Here is a 16,921-nt window from a genome sequence, read left to right as displayed (position 1 = left end):
ATACATAGTGTTAGTTTTCTAGCAGAATTGTTATTTGAATAATAATTCATAACTAATAAAAGGAAAGAGGATGCACCGACCCGACAAGAAGAAGAATGGCAAAATCAGTGGACGTTTTACTTTAATGTCTTATTTAATGCAGCAATAAGTGTAGATAGATCTATATAATGTTCATATATATATATATATATGTTACAGTAGCACCATAACTATCTATAAATACCTGCTATAAAGTATCAAGACGAAGATAAGAATACACATCATAAAGAAAACAAGGGAAGTAGTCGGCAAGAGAAAGTGAAGTGCTATTCTGAAAGATAGCGGTGAGAGTTCGGTTGTTAAAGAAAAAAGAGAAGTTAATTAAAGACGAACTCAGGTTATATACTCTATTTTTTACTGTTATATTATATTCTTATTATTATTCAACAGCATGAAGCTACTTCATAATATTTATTTATTATTGAGTTTTTATTGTTTTTTTCTGCTTCTCCATTTTGTAGTTTTTTATTGGATCTTATATTATTATTATTATTATTATTATTATTATTATTATAGTAATTTCCTATGAATTTTATAGTTGCCAATGCTTGTGATAATTTCTAAAGGGACCAATTTTGAGAATAATAAACTATATATAGCAATTAAAAAATAAATGAAATAATGTACATTAATGACTGAAAATCTTATACTCTGAAGTATGATTCATGGATATTATATAAGTCAAACAAGACCGTTGCAATGACTGAACTCATGGACAAACTATACATGACATTACAATGACCATTGCAAGGATGAAGCCCTTATGTTGCGTTCTGTGCGCCATGATGACAAAAACAAACGGACTTAACCTTGATTAATTAAAAAAAAATAAAGTTAAAAAGAAACAGTATTAATTGGCTTGAATTTGGTCCTTTAGAAATTGGCATCTATTGCAATACTTACTGAGCCTTGATATAATTTTTCATTGCAACTATTGCAGTTTGTTTATTGTACACTCTACTAATTTTTTTCTATGCTCTAGTATTTTAATAGTTATATTTCAACTATGGTTAATTGAAATTGCTTATTTTAATACTTACTCTAAATATATATTTTTCCTTTTAGGTATATTAAAAGATTGATTTATCATGACTTTGGTTATTATGGCATTGTTTTTCGTTAAGAATTATTTAAATTGCTTATTTTCTGCTCAACATTTAAATTCTCATCATTTATGTGTGTGTTTGTATATTTCAGATTAAGTGAAGTAATACTTCGACAATTGTGACTAGTCTCACTCTCATAATTATGTTATGTGCAAGCCATTTGTGATAACATTCATATATTGTGCGCTATTATAGTATTATTGGGTGTACTTGTATGGACCAATATTAATTATTAAGTGTAGTTGTACCTTCATGAGTAAATTACCATGAGCCTTATTTTCATTAGGTGTTACGTTATTAAATTTCGGAAATGTTTGGTAACAAAAATATTTTAGTTAAAATTAATCAAAATTTATTTTATTTGTTATTTATTAATTATTATAATAATTAATAAATATTAAATAAAATAAATTTTGACTGTTTTTTTTAACATTACCGATTAAATATATTAAAAGGTGACGCTAGAAAGTTTTTTAAATATTTTATTGATAAAATAAAAAAGTGTTAGTATATATTTTATAATTATTCATGTATTTTTTTATTTATTATGTTAAATTTTGGGGATAAATAGTTTTATATGGTATTAGAATTTCTGGTAAGAAAAAAAAAGTATAGAATTTGATTTTTATTATAAAAATTTACAACATAAAAAAAAAATTATATACAAAATTGTGCAAAATGACTTGTTAAGTATATGACAATTCTAGAACAAAACTCAAGAATAATGCACCAAACACCATATTATTTCTATTAAGGAAGGTGTATTTATCTTAGAGAAATGAGACTTGTATAAACTCCTCAGCACGGGGAAAAGTTTTCTTAAAACACCTTTTAATTATTGAAAACATAGATAGATATATATCAGATTTTACTTTAAATAAATTTTTTATTGAAATCAATTCTAACCGAAATAAGTTTCGCTGCATTAAATTTTTTTTTCTACATTATTGTAAGAAACTAAAAGTTAATTTTGATGATGAGATATTATTTTTAACTTTTTTCAAAATAAAACCAAAGTTTTTTTAAAATTTATTTAGAAAATTTAGAAAGAATAAATATAAAGTGCAAACAAAATTTTTCAGTCAAAAAACAAAAAAAGAAAATTAAGCAAACAAGAGAAACCAAACGTACCTAGGTACCTTTTGTTTGGAATCAATTTTATAAAATTAAAAAGAGTAATATATATATATATATATATATATATATATATATATATATATATATATATATATTTCCCTTGAAATTATTAAAAAGTAAAAATATTTTTAAAACATTTTGAAGATTTTAAGAAAAAAAAAGCCAACATATTTTATCCTATTAAAAACCATCAAATGGACCAAAAAACCAGCAAATACACACTTCGATAATTTGAAACATAACCTTTATATTTGATTTGTATATCAGATGGAGTTGGGAAGCATAATCGAGTTCCTTGAGGGCAAGACCATCTTTGTCACTGGCGCCACTGGCTTCCTTGCAAAAAGTGATTTCTATCTCTTAAAACCCTTCTTAATTATTTTTGGCATCATTATATATGAAGTTGAAAGTATATAGTACTTACCATGATGGTATTTGCTTCTATGGTTAATTTTCAGTTTTCGTAGAGAAGATATTGAGGGTTCAACCAAATATAAAGAAACTTTATCTTCTTGTGAGAGCTGAGGATATAGAATCTGCCACTCAGCGCATGCATGACGAGGTTATATATATATATATCCCTTTCTCCGTATCTATTATATTTATTCCAGTAGTTTATACAAGAAAAAAATTGCTGAATTTTTACCTTCATACCTGTTACTTTATAAGATATATTACTATATTGTTAGAATAATAGGACAAGTAGATCTTCTGCAAAAAAGTTATAGTTCTCTAAAAAAAATAATCTCAAAATTTTATTACGTCGTTAAAAGTCTCTAATTAATAACAAAAATATTTAGAAAATTACAATGCTGAATTTATAAGCTTTCAAGTGAATGGGAAGAAAATCTAAAGGAGTTAATTGTAAATTAATAAAGAAAATAAAATAAGTTTATATTATATATGAAATAAATTTCAACTTTCAAAACTTAAATTTAAGGAAAAAATTTAAATTAAAATTAACCCCATACTAATAATGAGTAGAAAATGATAAAATTTAATTTTATTGTACTATTTTTAGAGATATATTTGCCCATATAAAGAGTTGTTATTATGTTAATGATAATATTCTTCCAAAATGCAATAAATTTTCTATAGTTTTTTTTATTTATTAATAAAAAATTTTATATTCTCCTTAACAAATAAATTTTAGATTTCTTCAATAATATGCACACATAGTTTCATTTTCAAGACATATTGTGGAGATTAATAGTCAAATTAATTCTTGAAATATGAGACGTTTTTTAAATTTATTTTTAAAAGATTTTATCAGTTAAATTGGTCCTTTAAAGATTACTAATTAATCATATTTGTTCTTCAGTTACTCAATTAATAATTTCTGTCAACGATTGATGATGTGGAATGTTAATCGGTAGTATATATGATACATAACATATCCAATTCGACGCTAACCAAATATATTTTGAAAATCTATCAATCTAATCACTAGATTATATTGTAAATAAGTTTATGTAATAGGAAAAGAGTTAAATTAATAGATTTTCATAAACATATTTGGTTAATATTCAATTCACTACAAGAAAAACGCTGAGTACCATCGAAATTACCGTCGCAAAAAAAAAAAAAAACAAAATCTGACGGTAATTTACGTCGGCATTTATCTGATGGAATAAACCTCACTGGTAATATATTACTGGCGAATTTTTGCGTCCGACGGTAATTTCTGTCAGATTTAGGAACGAAATATTGATAGTAAGAAAATGAAATCTGTTGAACATTATCGTCGAAAATTTTTCGACGATAACATTGGCACCATATCTTATGTCTCCATGCCATCTTACTGTCGGATTAATTTGACAGTAATGCCAACGAAAATTCTTTAATAATCTTTTTTCATCCATCTATAATATACCCTGCTAATTAAGAATTGAAACAATGCTTTAAACCTGATGTGAAATATCAAATTTACAAATTTAAAATACGGAATGATGGTAATTGAAATATCTAAAACAATACTAATTATATTACATTCTTCTCAAAGTTTGGTAAAGAAATACATATCATAAAACTATATTTACATTAATTCTATTCAGATTCATCATCTTCTTCCTCTTGTTCACCATCCTCCTCTTTCGAGGTAGTTTGTTAATCATCGAACTTGTCTTCCTGTTCTTCGTCGCCATCGACCCTGTCTTCTTCTTGCTCATTTCCAATGTATTTTTCTTTTTCTGCCAGATTTTGTGCATCATGAGTCATGTGATGTGTAGCTCCTGAATTAAGATACCAATTTTGATCTCGAATAGTTGAGGGAGTTACTAAGACATTACTGTAGTTTGCCTTTGGTTGACTGATGATTTGATTGTTGTTGCCTAAACCATCACCAGATTGCTCTTTGTTATATCTATACCAACAGAACTTTTCTATGTGTCCCACTCTATCATAGACTTGGCGTTGTGGCCTTGTATCTGAGTAACTTCTTCCATCACTTTGCAACATTCTTCCTCTACCATATTGACTTCTACCATAACCTCTATAGATGTTGTTTTCTTGTATTAATGTTTCTTGATCTTGAGATGTTCTACCTCCATCATACACACATCATCTTCCTCTAAACATTCTTCCTTCTCTTCCTCTAAAAATACCTCTAAAGTTTCTTCTTGTTGATTTATTATACAATCAATTGTACTGATTCTATGACTGATTCTGCATATCTAATGATGACTAATTCTGTGGGTGCTGCAAGTGTTGAGCTACATTTGCTTGCACAAAGGACTCAAATATTAAAAATTTTAACAACATACTTTCATGAGCTAATCACAATGCCTCAAATTCTCCTACTATTATACTTTGTGATGTGGCTAACACTGAGGTTGCCACTGAACCATACTCTTCGGTTAAACCATGTAAAATTATATTTACATATATAATCACTTTCTTTCATCAATTCACCTACTGAAGCCAACACATCTATTGTGCTTTTTTATGGACAACACATACTCAGTTATTGATCTACCGATTTGAATAGTATACTCAATTTATTTTTCAGTTGCATCACTTTGCTTTTGTTTGTGAAGATAAATGATCTTCTAACCTTCTCCACACCTAATGTGTGAATATACATCTAACCATTCTTATTGTGAAAGGATTTGACATCAAATCTAATAGTCCTGACATGAGTAATGCATCTTGCCTTTTTTATTTTTGAAATTCAAAATTGACTGCTCCATTGTCAAGAAAAGCTTGTAGAATTTCTTCTGCTAACAAGTGATTCAATATATTATTCCCTTTAATTATTGATTCTGGTTGATCTTTTCACGATAGATAATTATTTTTATCTAGTTTTATGGATATTAGAGTTGCTACAAAATTCTGTACCATTACTCTCGATCTAACTTCAATTCTGGTTTGATTGAACTTGCTGCAAAAATTCACGAAAACTGTAACACCATAAGCTCTGATATCATTAAGGTGTCAGTACTTAGATGTATATTAAAAAGAGAGTCAAGAACTATTAAGGTCACGAAGAGTAAAAGATAAGGAAAGAAATTGAGAGTTTGTATTGAGAATAATAGAATGGTGTAAAGTGAAGAACACAATTACAATGTTATGATAAGAAGAGTCTACTACTTATAACAAAATCCTAACTACCTTTTAGAACTATAAAGAAGCTCTAACTGATCCATAATTAACTAAATAGAATAGACAAACTTTTAATTAACTGAACAGAGTAAAAAAACTTTTAGAATAATTCTTAGCGCCCGAACTAACTAAACCGACACCTAGCGCCTAAACCGGTGCGTGACGTCTAAACCCACCAAACTTAGCGCCTAGCGGCCATATATCTCTTGGCACCTCCGATATATCTATCTAGATTAACATAAATTAGATTCATTCTCACGAAGGAATAATATTTTGATATGCAGATCATAGGGAAGGACTTGTTTAGATTGCTGAAGAAAAATCTAGGACCAAAATTCAATTCCTTTCTCTCCGAAAAATTGGCTGCAATTCCTGGAGACATTTCACAAGAGAACCTGAATTTGAAGAACTTCATTTCCAAGGAAGATATTTACAAACATCTTGATGTTATAATTAATGTAGCCGGAGCAACTAAATTTGATGAAAGGTATGTGTATGTAGTGACGGATCTAGAAAATTTTGATAGTGGAGGCAAAATTTATATAATATCATAATAATTTTTATAATAAAAATAATATGTGTATATAAAAAATTAAATATTAAATTATCTATTAATCATTATATATTTGTGTATAAATATATGTATTGTTTAACTTATTTTTAATGTGTATTTTATATTTTAATATATATTTTATACAAATAATTATTTTTTATGTACATATAACATGATTATTGTTATGATTATATTTTATTATTGTAAAATATGATTAACCTTCAAAATATCTAATATATAAATTACAATACTAAAATAGTAATTTAAATAATAATAATATATAATTTAAAATTCTATTGTTTTAGGTTTTATATTTTAAAAATTAAATAATTTTTCTCTTAACACTACCATCAAAATTTCTCTTTTTATATATATCACTAAATAATTATTTAAAAATTCACTTCTTAACACAATTAGAAGTAGACTCTTATTGATATTTATAGTTAAAAAGGTTCTTTCAATTAATACAGTTACTATGTAAAAATTAAAACTAATTTGAAAAGAAGATAAATAATATTCTTTTGAGTTGATTTTAAAAAAAAAACACTAATTTTGTTTAAATTTGAGAATTGATCATTTCAACAAATTTCTAATATAAAATTTTTAAATTAACGATTAAGTATCAAAAGTTGAGTAAAAAATTATTATAGAGTCAAATTTAATAATCTAATAGGGACAAATAAATATTATTATTATTATATACTACTCAAAAAAATTTTAAATTGTAGTGAAACGCTTGCCCCATACCACTGTATGTAGAACCGTTCCTGTGTATATATATATATATATATATATATATATATATATATATATATATATATATATATATATATCTTCGTTTGTGATGTGCATTCTCATAGTTATTTAATACTTTTCTTTTTTTTTTTTTTTACTTAATTTCTTCTGTTATCATATGACAAATGCAGATACGATATCGCATTGGGCACAAATACATTAGGCGTTAAACATATCTTAGATTTCGCCAAAAGATGTATTAAATTGAAGGTGCTTATCCATTTATCAACAGGTTAGCATTTAAATGTAAAAAAATACAACACTATATTTGTTTTCAGCCTGCAATTAAAAAAACAAAAAAAGAAATTGATATAGTTTGAATTGTTATGTAGATAAAATACAAAATTTTGAAAAAGGATATTATCTGATTATTGTTAAAAAAGAGTTGATTTTCTAATATATATATATATATATATAGTTTTGATAATATTTAAAAAATATTACTAAAATTAAAATAATATTTTAAAAAATTTTAATTTAAAAAACTAAAAGAATATTGTAAAAATATAAAAAAATATGATTTAAACTTTAGCAATACTTTTTAAGAATTATCAAAATTATATAATCAGTGTAACCACTATAATAATAACCATCTATCTCCTTTTGTGTGTAAATATATGTGTGAGAAAAGAAGAACGAAAAAAAAAAGATTTAATACATATTATTTTAAAAGATGTCTTTTATATATATAGTATATAATTTAAATTTATAAGGTTTTGGTTTTAATGTAAAATACTTATTATCTTAACTTACTTTGTTCTCACTATGTGTGTGAGAGAAAGATTTAATTCATGATATTTTTTTTAAAACAAAATCTTTCATATATATAATTTAAATTTATAATTTATTAATTTTAAAAGATTTAATTCATAATATTTTTTTTAAAAAAAATCTTTTATATATAATTTAAATTTATAATTTATTAGTTTGAATATAAAATACTTATGATTCCAATATTTATAATTTATAATTTATTAGTTTGAATATAAAATACTTATTAGCTTAACTTATTTTATATTTAATATTATTGTATGTGTTACTAGATACGTTAGTGTGATATATAATTCAACTCAATTAATAAAAATTATTATTTTAAGAATCAAATCAAATCTATCAGTTGAATTAATTAATTGATTGAATCGGTACGAATTTTTAGTAACTAATTTAAAAGAATAAAACCTAAAAAATTTACTTTTTCTAAAAATATATATTATATATAATTGTATTATTTTATTATATGTAGTTTAATTCTAATTAAATTTCGGTTAAATTTCTAAAACTTTAAATCTCTAACTCCGTCGGTTCATACCAATTTGGTTTTTAGAACCCTGAAAAAATAGATAGTGGACGTAGTAGTCGGTATTGCTGCAACATTATAATTGCATAAAGATTGCAATGAGTCCCATTAGGATTGCAAGTAAGCACGATCTCATGAGCATATTAAGACTAATGAGTCAAATATATTTGTGATGCGTGCCTTGCAGCTTATGTATGTGGGGAGAGAGGAGGACTCATAGTAGAGAATCCACACAATTTGGGTGTGTCAATGAATGGAGTACTGGGATTAGATATTGACATGGAAAAGAAAGTGATAGAAGACAGCTTGAATCAGCTTCAAGAAAAAGAAGCCACAAAAGAAGAAATTAAAGTTGTCATGAAAGATCTAGGCATTAAGCGGTTTGTATTCTGAGTACCCCCTAGCTACTTATATTATTCCTTATATCTATTCATTGATGAGTATAAAATCAAGACCTTAATTATTTATGATATGTATTGTCAAAATAAAATATATTGTATTGCAATTTTAGAGGAATTCTTAAATATTCCATGGTGTAAATGTTTTTTTATATTGATATTAACCATACAAAATATAAAAAGACAAAAAAAATATCATAAACTATAGGGTAAAGTACTGTTTTGGTCTTCAATATTTAGGGTAAATCAGATTTTGGTCCTTAATGTTTCAATCGTCTTATTTTTATCTTAAAAAGTTTAAAATGACATTAATGTTATCCCATCGTCAAATCCCTCATTAATACTTAAATTGATGTATTATTAATAATACTTTTGTTAAAGTTATGTTTGTTTAACTCTTTTCTTTCACTTTCATCCTCTTAATAAGTCCAAACTCCATCCTCTTACTCTTTTTTATGCTATTAATTCTCCAAGAGGGGTTTGAAAAACAAAGAAGAAGAGAGTAGGAAAACGAGGTTTGAGTTTATTGAGAGGGTGAAGGTGCGAGGGGGACTGAGCAAACGTAACTTTAACATAAGCATTATTAATAGTACATTAATTTTGTTAAGTGTTCGTGAGAGATTTAATGATGACATAACATTAATATCATTTTAAATGTTTTGAGATAAAATAGGACGATTAAAACGTTAGAAATCAAAATAAGATTCACTCCAAATGTTGAGGACGACTAAAATAATACTTTATCCTAAAATATAATATAACGTTATTAATTTTAGAATTGAAAATCAATGTGGTACAAATTTTTTTTTTCCATAGAAGATGAGAGAAATTTTATTTTTTAATTTATTTAGCTGAATATTTAAATGATATGGTGGCTTAAATCAAGATTTTTTTTAAAAAATTTGAAGTGTCTCATATATATATTGAAATTCTATTTTTTTATAAGAATTGAAGTAATATATATGAATTATACTCTAAATTTCTGTTCGTAAAAGTTCTTATACAATATCATAAAACTATTTATTTTAAAAATTTAAATTATTAAGTAGAGTTCAGATACATGCATTGTAATGTTTCTACCAAATATATATAGTACGCAGTTGATGTTAAAAAAATCCTATTTCCCCTATCTCCTCTTTGTGGCAGATTATGCTTTAAGAATTATGAAATTGCAATCATTAAGTTTAGTTATTTGTATTATCAGAGCAAATAAATATGGATGGCCAAACACATATGTCTTTACAAAAGCAATGGGAGAAATGCTCTTATGGCATATGAAAGGAAACATTCCTCTTTCCATTATACGTCCCACAATGATTACAAGTACTTATAAAGAACCCTTCCCTGGTTGGATTGAAGGTGCAAGGTAAATCATCGTCTATCAATGAATTCTATTATGCACTATCTTTTACATGTTTTTTAACTCCAGTTCCAAAAAATTGTCGTATTTATAAGCAACTATATAGAAATGAGGAATGCTAAGGGACCAGCAATTTTTATGATTTGTAGCCATCAAATAGCCATCAATGATAATTTTAATGGTGTGAGATTGGTGTGAACTTTCATCCAATGACTCACTTTTCTTTACTGATTACATGCTGGCCAGAATTTAACAAAGTTGCTGGCTCCCTAGACTTTTCCTATAAAAATATATTAACCTTAATTTAATTTTTCTCAACTTGAGAACAGAACTATAGACGGAGTAAGCGTTGCTTATGGTAAAGGAAAATTGAGGTTCTTCCTTGCAAGGCCTGAGGGAGTTATAGACATGGTGAGTCCCTAAAAGATACATTCTTAATAATTATTTATCAAGAATTTAGAAGATAACGTGTCTACATGATAATATGTTGAGTCAATCAATCCTATAGTTGTTACTTGTGAGTAATATATTAATATGCCTCTTTACATTGTATGTCCTACAATGAATAGTTGGAACAACACCAATTACAAATGCTAGCTATGAGCAGTCAAGTTGTTAAGTTTTTTGTTTTTTTCTTTTTCATTGTATTCTTAATTCGACATGTTAAAGATTATGTTCTGAGATCTATTTAGGAATTTATCATTAGTAAATAAGGTACAAAATAGAATTTAAACTCTCAAAAATTAGTTGAAGACACTAGTGACTAAATCATTAAACCAACTTAAATTAATTTAAATCAAGTTATTAAGTTAATCTATCAGATTCAAAGAGTGATGTCTGAATTAAAACTGACAAATATAAACCAAAAAAGAGTTCGTGGTAATTAAAAAAAAATATATATACGTAACCAACTTTTGATTAGTCAATATACTAACTAATTTTAAAATTTAGAATGGAAGGTTAATGATTTATATTTAGAATCTAAAATTTAAGATAAACAAAATAATTTTAAAAATTAGCTAATATTAGCTGAAAAAATTACTTATCAAATATTTCGCTACAAATAAATATGGAGACCAACAAAATCCATAAAACATATCAGAATAGTATTATTTGAATATTTTTAAATGAAAAAAGATAAATAATGTTGTGTTTCAATTTCAGATACCAGCCGATTTGGTGGTTAATGCAATGATAGTGGTCTTGGTGGCTCATGCAAACCAACCCAACCATATCATATATCATGTGGGTTCCTCTATTAGCAATCCAATCAAATACCGTAGTCTCCCAGACTATGCTTACAGATATTTTAAGGCAAAACCATGGATAGACTTGCATGGAAAGCCCATCAAGGTTTGCAAAGGAACCTTGTTGGATAGCATGGTTAGCTTCCGTAGATTTATGTTTCTTCGCTACCAGCTTCCCTTAAAGGTTACTCCGATCCTGCTATTCAATTCCTACCAATTTCTATTTCACATTCCTACTATGTTCTACTATATATTTTCTGATAAAAAATTTTAGTATGTAGAGGGACAAATATATATATATATATATTAGGATAAATCTTTTGAAGATTGATATATTTATAATTTTAAATTAGAAACCATATGTACTTGAAAAAATAGACCTATATATAAAAGTTATATTAGTCTAAAATAATAAAAGGTTAGTTTATCTCCTTTCATTACTTTTAACATAATTAAATATCAATTTTTTTATTATTTTTCACGATTGAATTTTAAATATCAGAAATAAAGTAAACACTATCAATTTTTTTTTAATTATTTTTCACGATCTAATTTTAGGGCAACAAACTGCTTACACATTTAGCAATAAGCAGGTACTAGAACTAGTGAATGCAGTGTTATGCCAGTATTTTCGAGGACTATGTGATGACCTAAACAAGAAGATTCATCTTGTCATGAGATTGGCTGAACTTTACAAGCCTTATGTGTTTCTGGATGCAGTGTAAGCCACTTATAATGAGTATTTCTTTTATGATGATTATAAACATAATTATTTTGTTATAATATTTTTTACGTTACTAATTGTAAAAAAAATATGTAACAAAGGTATTCTTAAATGTCAGTAGTTGTGAAGAAAGTATTTCAAATTATTTTAAATAATTCTAAAAAATTATTAATAGTCCTTTTATGGACATTTATTTATCTTTTATTGCCAATAATTACAAAATATCAGTGGAAATAACTTAAAATTTTTTTTGTCAATTAGTGATGGACAGTAATAAATATTTTTAAATACATTTTTTTTATAATTTATAGCCTTTATATATTATTCACTAAAATAGTTATTAATAATAATATAAAAAAATTTTTTTAGGTGAATAATTATTGGTTTTAAGAACTAGATTAGATTGACTGGGTTAATTAAATTAACAGAAAATTGACCATCAGATTTGTCTAGTTTAAAATAATATCTGATTGCCAATAAACGGGTAAAAAACTTAAAATTCGGTCAAAAACTAGTAAACCAATAGAATTGATATGATTTTTTAGTAATTAACTGATTTAAAATAATAAAATAATTGTGTTTTAAAATAAAAATATATATATTATGTTCTTATAGCTTCGATCTGTTGAATCTTCAATTTCATTGATTGGATGAATGTGTAATAATTTTTTGACTAATACTAACTCAGGCTTTATTTAATTTTTGTTAATACTTACCATACAGATTTGATAACATGAATACAATGAAGTTGCTATCAGCGGCAAGAGAGGGTGAGGTGGAGATGGACTTGTTCAATTTTGACCCAAAAATTATTGATTGGGAAGACTACTTCTTAAATGTTCATCTTCCTGGCATTGCCAAGTATGTCATGAAGTGATATGATATATGGCACGTACTATTTGCAGTGTTTGGAGTTATGAAATTTCTATTATGGGAAACCTAATAATTATGGTCAAGTAACTCAAATATTTACATACTCGTACTTGAAACCTCCTTATTTAGCCGATCAATAAATAAAAAAGTTCAAGACTCTTGATATTTCTAATTAGTCTGGAGAAATATGGGTTGAATCAAGGTCAGAAAATTTACTTTCTACACACATAAGCAATTTATTATTAGAAGATATAGTCAATTCCAAATAGCTTTTATGAAATAATTTTTATTTGTATGAATGCTGGTTGAGAGTTAAACAAGAAGACATCAGTACATATCATGGTTTAATCCTTAAATGCAACATACAGAATCTACATTTGTTATTTACCACAATCAATGGTGAACTTCTTTTCACTATTTTCATGAACGTAAAACACCAATAATGGCAAAAGCTAAAAGAACAAAATGCTTAGAACAAATGAGTAATAATTTTTCAAGTATTTTTTCAAACTCATAAATGAATAATTTTTTAAAAGTTTCTCCAAACTCACTAAAAATTAAATTGTCAAGAGCAAATTCAAACTAATCACTGAACCCATAATGTCTCAAACGACTTTTTTTTTAACAGTGTTTTCCTTGGTCTTTTTCTATTACAAAAACATTCCTCACCAACTAAAAAAAATCTCACATGTAAATAGTAGGTTTTCACAATTTGAATTCACTCATTCTTTCAGACCTTTTACAAACCCAAACTTCACACTTGTATAGTTATCAGATAGATAAATTCTCAAGAGCAAACATTACACTTAAATAAAGCTTTCACTATAAAAAAGTTGAATTTTACTGATAATTCTACTGATAATTACACCAGTAAAAACAGAATTCACTCACTCTTTCAAACTTTTATTTTATAAACATAAATTTCACGCTCGTATATATGATTATCAAATTTGAATAAATTCTCAAGAACAAACAATACCCTCAAATAAATCTTTCACTACAAGAAAGTTTAATTTTACCGACGATCAAAGCGTAAGTAATGAGTTTTATTGGCGACTTCATTGTCGGTAAAAGTGCGTGAGTAAAAACTTTGTTGATAATTTTCGATAAATATTACAATGGCTTCATGCAGTCAGTAAAAATAAAACACTACAAGAAAACAATATTTTTACGACGTTTTTTTTAATGTTTGGTGATGGTTTTAACTGTCACTAAATATTTTTGCGACGGTTAAAAAAAGCATCATGGATTTGAGCGTCTCAGATGACATAGTGACAATTTTGGACCACCGGTGGTGAGGAATATCGCTAAACTGTTTGTGACGGTTTTTGAAGTATAAAACCATCACTGTTTTGTAATACTTGTCAAGCACTACAAGAGATACGCTGAATAGCGGCGGTTTTTTTGGGAAATTGCGGAACCGCCGCGAAACGAAATTCCAACGGTTCCACAAGCGTTACCTATTAGGGGGTGGAGATTTGATTTTGCGGTGTTTCTGGGAAACCGCTGGCACAACTGTAGCAAATCAGATAATTGATTTTGCGGCGATTCTGGAATCGCCGCTATTTTGGTCCGTAGATTTAAAAAAAATCTGCAGCGGTTTTAAAACCACCGCAGATTTGGGTGGGTTTTTTTTAAATGCAACGGTTTCGAACCGCTACAATTTTATACATGAGCTTAAAAAAACTGACAGTTTTAAACTAGAATATGATTTTTACAAAGTCTAGCTTTCATAACCTTAAAAGGAGACTACTCTATAATAATTACATAACTTTCATGAAAATAGTACATTCTAAACAAAGGTCCTAAAACTTGAATACACATTCAAAGAGGAAATATGAACGTAAACCTTTGAACTAGTACATTAAGAATCCTTCCTCTATTAGAACTTTGGGACAAAATCACATAAAGTTTGATGTTTGAAGATTCATACAGTGGTTATTCACCTTGAACCAATGCAAGCCGGTAGCTCCAAATGTGCATTATTAGCATATAGAACTTCACACTCGTGCTTTAGTTAGCAAAGACATTCAACCTTATTCTCGCTATAAGTTTCAGATGTAGCTTTAATTCTGTGATATATTCTCTGGTTTCATGTATCTCTGGAAGTTTGACAATTCTCTTGTCCACCTCCCTATGAAAATCACAAAAGATCATATGACAATTATTCATAAACACACTTGTTCCTTAATATTTTAGTGCTTCAAAGCAAGAAGAAAAGAATAGCCATTCACATTTAAAGCAGAATAAAATGTTACCTAAGACTAGTTAGTACTCCCAATTCTCAAAGAGAAAGACTTGTGTACATCAGACAGATAGTACCTTTGAAGCTGCCCCCTTGATAATCAACAAGATCTTGAGCTGTAACACTGAATAACAAGAAAATTTAGAAGCATAATCCATATAGAGCATAAATCAACAGCTCAAAATTGCATAGAACAAGCCTCACCTTCCAAAAATTAGTTTTCCTTTACCACCTTTCCGCTTCACTTAGAAAGCCCCAACTGTTTCAAAAATTCGAGCAAGTTGTTGTGCCTCTTTTTTTACTTGTAGAACTAGAAACTCAGATATTGAAGAATGCATACAATAATCATATAGGAGGGGGAAAACTATACTGATAATGAAGAAGTATCAAAGTGGTTGTAATTTTTCCTGCATTGAAGACAATAAGATATGAAAATGAAATGGATTTTCGGAATAAAAACTAATATGGAGTTAGAAGTTAAAAAGACAGTAGGATTTTTGTAACACCAGGTTTATATGTAAAGCTTACTAGCAGAGGTTTGTTACCACCTACTCCTACTCACAAATGAAAACCTTCATTTCACATTAACAAAGACACATTCAATCCAAGTATGGATTGGAGGGGGAAAAAGATTACCAGATTTTTCTCAGCCTCAATGCTTTCTTCCTCTAACTTCATTTCCTTAGACGATGCAAGGAAAATTCAGTTTACTTGTGCAAAAAACACATACATTATTGTTACATTTTATATGGCAATGCATATTTTTGCATAGAAAAGCAGCTAAGCTAAGCTAGCCCTGCACATAAGAAAATAATTCAGATAAGATGGCCTACCAGAAAAATTGAGTAGAAAATATGAAATCAAATATTTGTACAAGAAAATTTGATTATGTTGTCATTGAAAAAGTACAAAAGAGATTTTAAGCTGAGAACGAAAATCTGAGAAAGGACTACAAAATTTCATTTTGTATCCATAAAGGGAAGTTAAGAGCTTGAGTTTTATGATAAAAAAAAACAAGCATGACCAATCCAAAATATCAAAGCCCCATGGACAAAGTAAATAAATTCTAGCAGCAAGCATGATTATTCAAGTTATGAACTCTAAAGACATCTAAATGCTTTCTCTCAATCAAGGCCACAAAATTTTTATGCCATAATCCATTGATTGCGCGACTTCCTCTCCTCTTCAAGTTCCATTTGAAGCTTCCCACACTCCATCTCATACTAAATGGGAGAACATGAACAAATAATTAATATGAAAAGAAAATTCATTTATTGCTTCAACATTAGTCTAATGCGAGTTAACACTGCAAACAAAGAAGATCCTAAAGATTCAATAATGTTGCTATTTCCTGACCAAGATTGTAATCTAGATAGATTAACCGGCCCGAGTAAACATTATAAATATTATCCTATTTCAAAGTCCACTATCCTCTAATATCTAGTAACACATTAATTTAAGCAATCATGGTGGCAGAACAGGGCAACTCTTACTAATATGTACTAGCGGCATAATGCTTTTCTATTGTTTTATTGTTCTATGTCATA

At 27.3% G+C, this 16,921-nt stretch overlaps 1 protein-coding gene across 1 annotated transcript; it reads left to right on the top strand.

Moving 5' to 3' along the window:
- Window positions 1–241: 241 nt before the first annotated feature.
- Window positions 242–13,272, top strand: LOC107612395 (alcohol-forming fatty acyl-CoA reductase-like). The gene is made up of 11 exons (XM_016314122.3): window positions 242–376; window positions 2,550–2,628; window positions 2,741–2,844; window positions 6,167–6,369; window positions 7,362–7,462; window positions 8,715–8,907; window positions 10,130–10,291; window positions 10,615–10,696; window positions 11,450–11,716; window positions 12,126–12,253; window positions 12,980–13,272. Exons 2-11 carry the CDS (start codon window positions 2,550–2,552, stop codon window positions 13,131–13,133), a joined length of 1,473 nt encoding a protein of 490 aa, XP_016169608.1. The 5' UTR covers window positions 242–376; the 3' UTR covers window positions 13,134–13,272.
- The last annotated feature ends 3,649 nt before the right edge of the window (window positions 13,273–16,921 follow it).

Source organism: Arachis ipaensis, chromosome B8 (assembly GCF_059453495.1).
Source record: "Arachis ipaensis isolate K30076 ecotype BB chromosome B8, ASM5945349v1, whole genome shotgun sequence".
Classification (NCBI taxonomy): domain Eukaryota; kingdom Viridiplantae; phylum Streptophyta; class Magnoliopsida; order Fabales; family Fabaceae; genus Arachis; species Arachis ipaensis.
Note: the sequence above shows the minus strand (reverse complement) of the source record. Positions and strands in the feature narration are given on the sequence as shown.